Below are 8,244 nucleotides of genomic sequence, written 5' to 3'. Positions count from 1 at the left end.
TTGTTGAAGACATAGTTGGCCCTCGTTAGCGAGCCTGCACGCAAGTAGAAATGCACGTATTAACTTCAGACGGACCTTGCTACAGTGCCGGCATGGCTGCCTTTGCACCAAGCCCGTATGGGCTAGTTATCATGGGAATCTCATCTCTTCCACTTAGTATATCTCCTTAATTACATTTTATGGTAACGCTTATAATGTAAGCTTGTTTTAGTTGGTACGTCCAGCTGCCTGAGGGAACGTTCGCAGGCGCCTTTGCAGTGCCTGGCACTCCACACAGGATTATCCAGCCCCAACGCTGTCACCAGTGTCTTGTTCGTCGTAGGCGGAGGCCATTCGCTAAATAGTTAGGTATTTGCGCTTGTTTCTACTTGAAGTTGTTTTTTCATTATTATTTTCTACATCTTCTTTGAGTTCCATGCCTATTGTATCGCGGGGCACTAAAGTCGCTGTCTCACTGAGGGGTGCCGGCAGGTGCCGAGACAGCTGAGAACGACGACCTCTTCTGCCTCGTACTACCTGTTAGTTGTTTATTGGTTCTTTGGGACTTTGTGTAGTATTACGGCTCACGCAGACGGATGGTCAAGAACCCGTTGGCCCTACGTCCACCCCTTTGCTGCCGTTCTCCTGGCTCGGCCGCGTACATACTTGGGCATTCTGTTGCTTGTTTGAATACTTGCTATTCTGTTTCTTTTCCAGCGCATTCAATGAGGAGATATATGGGGATTTGCGGCTCGCCCTTGCTGCGGGCTGCTGCTGCCTTCATCTTTGCGTTGGCTTGCGTCGCTCGCTCGGCGTCAGGGGCTTACTTTTATGTGCAAGAGTCTCAAGATAAATGCTTCATAGAGAGCGTGCCGACGGGTGTTGCGCTAACAGCTTCGTACAAGAATCACGAGAACCCCGGTAAGCTGCATGCTGGCTTGCGTGTGACCCGGTGGTTGTTCCTTGCGAAGTTGAATACCGTGTAGACTGGGGGTGATCGCTTCTCAAGGGACTTGCGTCGTCACGTATTGAATTTGTTTTTTCCCCGTACATGGTCCTATTCTTCAGGCGTAACATGCAGCATTATCTTTAAGGATCCCAGTGGCCGCAGCGCTTACAGCAGAGAAGTGCTGCCGGCAGATGTGGAGGGGAAGGTCACACACATGACAACGACAACGGGGGAGTATCAGGTTTGCATTTCTTGTGCCTCTTCAAAATGGTTCAATACTCAGCTGCTCAAGTGGTCCCTCTCCATTGAGCTGGGGGACACCGATATCAACATCGATGTAAGACCGAACAAAACGCCGGCACAAGTCATTTACAATTTGGTGCTTCTTCTCAAGCTCCCTCTTGGATTTGATCATATTTTACTGCTTCTTTTCTTGCTTTCTTTCCTCTCAAGCTGGTTTGCTTACCGTGATGCTTCCCCAAGTTTTTAGTTGTTACTATTTTATTGAGTCTCGTGCTTTGTTTCCTCTCGACTTCGTTTATATCTTGTTTCCTCTGGTGATCTATTGCTTTGCTCAGGACCTTGCGAAGAAGGATCATGTGAACAGTGTCCATCTGAAGCTGCAAGCCATTGCCCGGCGGGTGGAAGCAATGCAGGCAGAGAACGACTACGAGCGTGTGCAGGTGTATCATTTGGAATGAGTTGTTCTGTCATTCATGCACATAACTAGTGTATTATCACTATGTAGCTTTAGTAGTTTGCAGCGTAGTAGAATTATTCAAGGCTATTGAACTACAGCGTCGGAGAAGGGAAGAAGCAAAGTCTCTGTTCGCGGTGACTGAGACGGAACTGTTTTTTATTTTATGCATTTAGTAAACTTCATTATGGTGTTGTGTGCTATCTTGTGCAGGAGGAGAGGTTCCAGAGGACGAGCGAGGCCATCAACAGTCGCGTCGTGTGGTTTTCTGTGCTGCAGCTACTGCTGCTGTGTGCATGTACTTTAGTAAGCATTTTCTACTTGGTGCGATATTTCCACGCACACAAAATCATATGAGCCTGACAGACAAGTGCAAGAAAGCCGAAGAAGGTTCGGTTCGGTTCGCACCCTTTGCATTTCATCTTCTGCTGCCTTCCTCCGTATCGAAAGTTCTGATTCCTGTCAGAGTAAACCCGAGGCAGCTAATTGTTGTTAATGCAAGTCGCTTGCACCAGCTGCAGCGATGGACCTTTGGAGGTTTTTCTCTAATAAACGGGCGCTGTCTCGTTTATTGCCCACCACATCTCTCATAGTCGTCTGCGCTGAGCTGAGCGAAACCAACAGAAATAAGACGGACGGCGAGCTGCTCGCTTGTCTGAAGGGGAATTTAGAAACGCAAAGGAAGGGGACATAAATATCTGCAGTCAGATCGTCGGGAGGCAGCACGAGTTCAGTCCTCACCACGTGTAGTGAACACAGCAGTACGTAGCCTTGCTCCATCGTTTTCATATATTATGCATATACTCGTGGTGTCGTGCTGTGCTGCACGCGACATCTCAAATGTCTGGGGCTTCTTTGAATTGGCGAACACAGCCAAACGGGCACGGGCTTCCCTGCACCAGTCCATGGAGTAAACAGCAAAGAGAAGGGGGAGACGGCGGCAAACCTGGAGATATATCCTGCGGGCCTCTCCTGTCTTCCGTGGGCGCAGCAAACGGCTTTGGTACTTGTGTTCCTTCAGCGCTTGCAGTGTGTATTGCATGCACTGTATATCTGTGCATCTTCAAGAAGGTCCCTGTGCCCCTCTGTCTGCTGGCTGTTCAGAGCGCTGCTGCATGCAGAAATGGTGCAAACACTACAACTGTTCGTAGTTTATTCGCTTTGTTCTGCAGTTTACCAACGGCCTTCTAGGCTTCAAATACCTTGCAATATCGCTCCTGCGTGCAATATCCCTTCTGAACAACTGAGAAAGGAGTGCTGTGGGCGGGGGGGCAACTTCAAAGGCGCTGCAGATGAACCGGGATGAAGGCCGGAAGCAGCTAGCGAACGTGGCAAACTACAAAACCGGCAAATCGGCGGAGCACTGCCGTTTATTCAAGATCACTCAGCATCGGCAATGGGGGAGATTTGGCAGCAGCAGTGTGCCAGCAGAGAGCACTGGGCTTCTTCCTTCTCTTCCTTTTGCTTCATTGTTGCTTGTAGCTCTAGCAACACGTATAGACGTTGAAAGGGCCCGTAAAGACATTCCTTTGCACAAAAACAGACAACATACGCTTTGTGTCGTGGCAGGAACCCACCGTCTGTGATTTGGGATGAGGGCTGAAGCTGGTAGACCTTAACTGCAGGGTTTAGGGTTTAGGCTACAGGGTCCCGCGCCTACGAAATGCAAGGTCGCCTACCAATAAAGGCAAAGATCTGGCAACAAACGAAGCCAACAACGCCATAACAAAAGTGTCTACGTGGGGATGGGAGTTTTGCCAGTTTCTCTCAACGGACTTATGAGCTGTCGCTCGTCTAGGTGGAGCATTCAGGCTCCAAAAGGGGCTTCTACGTAAATTACAAACGGGCCTGTATACATTATGCATATATATATATATATATACACGTATGCATGAACTGCAATATCATTCTGTATGTATGTATATCTGCAAGCGTATAAATATATAATATATATATATATATATATTTATACGTACTATATAAATAATTATATAGTATGGATGCATGCAGTTCGTCTTTGCGAATGTTCAGTATGTAGTCTGGGCTTACAAGCTTCTTAACATTTTTTGATCACTTTTGTTGGCAACCAGGAGCGGTGTCAGCGCGCTGCGCAGTGGCGACAGCACAGCACGCTAAGAAGCTCCACTTCTTGCTGAGGCGTGCAGCTTCAAAAGGAATTCTCTGTTACCCAAGCAAACCCAGCCAACCCGAAAGCTGCTATGAGCCAATTCAGCTAGCCTTGGGGCGCAAGCGAAAACCTGGACCACATATGCATATATGTATTATATAAAAGCATGGGACAGGGAGGAGATATGAGGTGTAGGGCAAAAATGAAACTGTTGCATTAAAAGATTCTCTCGATACATGGGAATGGATCCCAGTGGTGCCTGTAGCCTGCTCTATTTGTTGGTGTTGCGCGTATTTCCCCTTGTGCAATTGGGCAGCAACTGAGGGCCAAAGAAACGCTCAACAGCAGTTGCTTGAGTATGCAACCCCCCTTCGATGAGTGTAGTGAGGCAAATGTGGACAACTGTAAGCCTATTACTTGGCCTTCAATATTCTCAACCTCAGGCAGGGAGCCATTGTTAAGAGGGCGCATCGAATTTGAACACGCAATACAACACAAAGCGTGACACGCGAGCACAGTTGCCCGCCAACAAAAGCCCTCGTCTGCGCATTTTCTAGAGAGCAAGTAAAGAACATCAGCAGGCAGAAGAAGGCAACAACAAACTCTTCGCAAACCGGTTCAGATAGTAATCGTTGAGGCCAGCCCCTCAAAAGTCAGTTAGTAGGTTTGCTCGTTAGGGTTACTCGGCAGAAAATGTACATAAAACGGCACTAAAGTAAGATAATCATCATTATGAATACATAAAATAAGGCAGCTGAATAATAGTTGAAGTCAGAAAACCTCCAGAGCGGCGACTCGGCTGGGGCCCCTCGCCCCCCTCACTCTGCGTTGTTGTCTTGAGTCTCATGGGTGAGACTGCGGCTGTTTCGTAACTTCCACGGAGCCGTTTAATATTCACTTTCTCATTCCAAACCTTTAAATACTTTCTTTTGCTGCTCTCCTTCTGCAGTTGCGTGCGCGGCGCGCAGCTTCTGGCGTCGAGTGTCGCGGCTGCTGCAGGCCTGCGGTGTCTGTACATTTTATGATTAGGGAGCGGTTTCCACTTTGTTGTGTGGAGTTTAAATTCAATTGGGTGGATATTCTGTGCGCAATGGATCTAAGAAGATGCCGCCTCCCTGCATATGCTTGTTTCAGCCTCGGTTGTTGTTCCCATACGACGACTACAGGGGCAGCCTTCGTTCAGTAGCGGTGATCTGTCTGGGTTTGTGCATGGAGGTGCTGTGTTTGTTTTTGTGTTTCCTTTGGGCTGTTGTGTGCGTACACCACAGCTCGCCTCCGCAGCACTGGGCGCTGCTGCCGCTGCCTCTCATTGCGTTTGACTCCCTGGTGTTTTCAAGCGGCCTTTCTTGTTTTTTGCGTTCTTATGCGTGGCTTCTTCCTTCAGAGAAGAGTCTGCGCGTCATTCTTTTGCTTGGCTTGTGCTCTCGGCTCATCCTCTCTGTCTTGTTTTCGCTGCTCATGATTGGTGTAGTGCCTTTAGGTGCTCTAGTGATGGTTTCCGCAGCAAGCTACGCCACTGGCACATTTCTAAACATGCGCAGAAATGATGTGTACACCTGGGCGCGTCTGCAGTGCTGGGACTTGGTGGTGTTGCTACAGCTGGCCACTCTCTGGCTTCAGAGCGCCGGCTCCCCCTTTCCCAAATCACTTTCTCTATTCTTTGAAAATGCATTTGCATGCACGTGGCCTCTCTGGGTCTTCGCTGCTGGCCACCTGTGCTGCTGCCTGCTGCTAGGGCTGCTGCTACTGCGAGACACCGTGCTGCAGCAGAACACCATCACCCGCGTGCTGGTGCATTTCTCTGAGTTGCATGCAGTGGCTTTCTTGTTGTCTGTCGTCGCCTTCTCGCAGTGGCTGTCTGTACACCTGAACTCGCGCTTTGTGGTGTTTGTTTCGTCTGGTGTCGCCTCCTTCTTCCTCTTGATGCTGTTTGCTGCTTTTGTCTCCATCTGCTTCATGGCGAACCACACGCGTTCCTTCGCCGACGATGTTGAACAGAGAGGCCCCTCCCAGGGGGGAGGGACCTTCGTTCTGCCCTCTTCTTCCGCAGCAGCAGCAGCAGCAGCAGCAGCGGTGGGCCCCCCCCTCATGTGCGATATGAAGCTCACGCTAGAACGGGTCAGCGAGCACTTCTACAGAATCGGGGGCCCTTTGGAAGACCCTTTCCAAGCACCAGCACCTCACGACAAGGGGTACCAACACCCGGGATGCTCCCCACCGGAGCAGGGGCCCCTTGAAGATGGAAGTTGGCCGCTTCTGAGTGGAGAGGGTGCTGGCGACAGCAGCGCGACGCGACGGCAAGAAGACACGGAAGACCCGCAGCGCACGGAAGCAGCAGCAGGAGCAGGAGCAGCACCACTAGCAGAAGTGGCAGCAGCAGCACCAACAAGCGAAACTGTAGTCGCTGTACAGCCTGCAACGCCGACAGCTGCTGCCACCGATGCAGCTGCTGGTGAACACGATGGGGCTTCGCAACGGGAGGCTGAGCTCTGCATTATTTGCTGCAACACGGTGAGCTGCCTGTACACCTGCGACACGCTTTTGCTTCCATACCTCTAAAGCGTCACTTAACATCTTCCATTGATGCATGCATTGCAACGATGCACGGGAGATGAACGAATACTCATGTTAGCACACCTGAATGCCAGCGGAAGCGAGTGCTCTCCAACGCCGCTGCAATGATAAACCTGAGGGCGTAAAGCTGCATGCGTTCCGCAGATACTCCGCATACATGCGCTTCAGAGGCGTGTGCCCTGTGCCTGCGTCGGTTGTCTAGCGTCTGTTCAGTTTGCATGCAAATTGAACAGACGAAGAAGCTGTTTGTCAACAAGCTGCACAAATAAGCGTTTAGACAAGGGGGGATCCTTGCGGGGCTGTTGCATGCAGATGGCGAGCGCTGTGCTGCTGTTCTGTGGACACGGCGGCCTTTGCTTCTCCTGCGCTGAAACCTGCTTTCACAGGTGACCCGCCATCCCAGCTGATGCTGCTGCTGTTGTTGCTACTGCTGATGCTGTAACTGTTGCAGTTAGAAGTAGTGGCAGTCTAGCGGAAGCTGCTGCTGCGGAAGCACGTAGTGAAGAATTTTCGTGCCAACCGTCGTGCGTGTTTCGATTGCACGAAGTGCATGCATGCCTGCCTGCGTGCATCAACTGCATGAATGCATGCGGGATTGCATGCATCAGCTGCGTGCATGCATGTGGGACTGCATGCAGAAGTGGCCTTTGCCCGACCTGCCGTTGCCCCGTGAAGGGCGTGTTGGAGTTGAAGGAGGGACAGGCGAGCCAGAGACTGCAGGGAGCGCAGCTCGAGGGAGTGGTGAGGGATGTCGCCAGCTAATGCTGCTGCTGCTGCTGATGTGGCTACTGCCGCCAGTGCTGCGGTTGCTGCTTCCGTTGCTGCGGCTGCTGCACATTGCGAACGGCGCAGCAGCCCAGCAGCAGCTGACGGGAGAGCAGCAGCAACTTACCCAAAGGCGTTTTAGACTATTAGATGGCCTGTAGTGGGCCATATCGGAGCTGAGGAATCGGCAGCAGCAGCGGCGCTAGCAACAGAACCAGCAGCAGGAACATGACAAGCATCGGGGCTGTAGTGCACCCACAGCAAATCTGGTGCATGCACGGGCCGGTCTAGCAGCCAGTTGTATGCAAATGCATGCCCGCAGAATATCTGTATTTGGTAGAATATGTGCGTGCACAGCTGGGCCAGGGCTCAGTCCTTACTGCAGCAGCTGCATGTAAACAGCAGCAGCTAACTGCAGCAGCATGTAGGCGTAGCCGCCTTCGGGGCGGAGGATGGCTGTATTCTTGTTGTATTCTTGTACGCCGATTCAATTCCCACATCACAGATCTGGAATAAAATGCCTTCTACAGGTTAGGACAACGCATACGTCTAGACGCGCTTTGCATGCATGTATGCACGCATGCATGACTCTTGTTGCATGCGTGCAACTTGAGCTACAGTGTCGCGCCACCCACAGGGGCCCCTCCGCTGCCGCACGCACGCTGGCCTGTGTAGTGCGGAGAAACATATTCGGCTACATGCATGCTTGCATGCATGCATGCATGCAAGGCCGTCTTCCCTGCAGCTTCCAGAGCTGCCTCTTGGCCATTGCTCAGCATGCAGTTAGCAGGTCAAGTGTCTGTACACCTCGGCGAAGGTGCACGCCGAAGTTTTTTCTGTTTAGCCTCTTTCAGCTGTCTTGGGAGAAGAACGCATTCTTTAGAGTCTCTAGACAGACTGGAACGGAGTTAGGTCTAAATGCAGAGAAGGATGGGGCGTGCGTGCAAACGCAGCATAAGCAGACAGAGTACACACAAGAAAGTCTCAACCCAAAGGGCGCATGCAGCGTGATGAGGGGAGGAGACCAACAAAACTTCCCTCCCCTGGGACCACAGAAGCTGAAACAGCTAGGTGTATGTACACTCGAAGAAGGGGAGACCCTAGTCTTTCCCGGGCAGTGCCTTCAATAAGGAAAACTCTCCATACACTTCA

The 8,244-nt window shown here is 51.1% G+C and overlaps 2 protein-coding genes across 2 annotated transcripts; both read left to right on the top strand.

Moving 5' to 3' along the window:
* Nucleotides 1-704: 704 nt before the first annotated feature.
* EAH_00002460 (emp24/gp25L/p24 family domain-containing, transmembrane protein, putative) lies at nucleotides 705-1,629 on the top strand (the record flags this gene model as incomplete). The annotated part of the gene is made up of 3 exons (XM_013394388.1): nucleotides 705-900; nucleotides 1,048-1,265; nucleotides 1,507-1,629. The coding sequence occupies 3 exons, from the start codon at nucleotides 705-707 to the stop codon at nucleotides 1,627-1,629; spliced, it is 537 nt and encodes a 178-aa protein (XP_013249842.1).
* Nucleotides 1,630-5,286: 3,657 nt separating this feature from the next.
* On the top strand, nucleotides 5,287-7,089 carry EAH_00002450 (hypothetical protein, conserved; the record flags this gene model as incomplete). The annotated part of the gene is made up of 2 exons (XM_013394387.1): nucleotides 5,287-6,275; nucleotides 6,966-7,089. 2 exons carry the CDS (start codon nucleotides 5,287-5,289, stop codon nucleotides 7,087-7,089), a joined length of 1,113 nt encoding a protein of 370 aa, XP_013249841.1.
* Between the last annotated feature and the right edge of the window lie 1,155 nt (nucleotides 7,090-8,244).

Source organism: Eimeria acervulina, genomic scaffold (genome assembly GCF_000499425.1).
Source record: "Eimeria acervulina Houghton genomic scaffold, Eah_scaff8, whole genome shotgun sequence".
Taxonomy (NCBI): Eukaryota; Apicomplexa; class Conoidasida; order Eucoccidiorida; family Eimeriidae; genus Eimeria; species Eimeria acervulina.
This window is presented reverse-complemented; position numbering and strand designations above follow the sequence as displayed.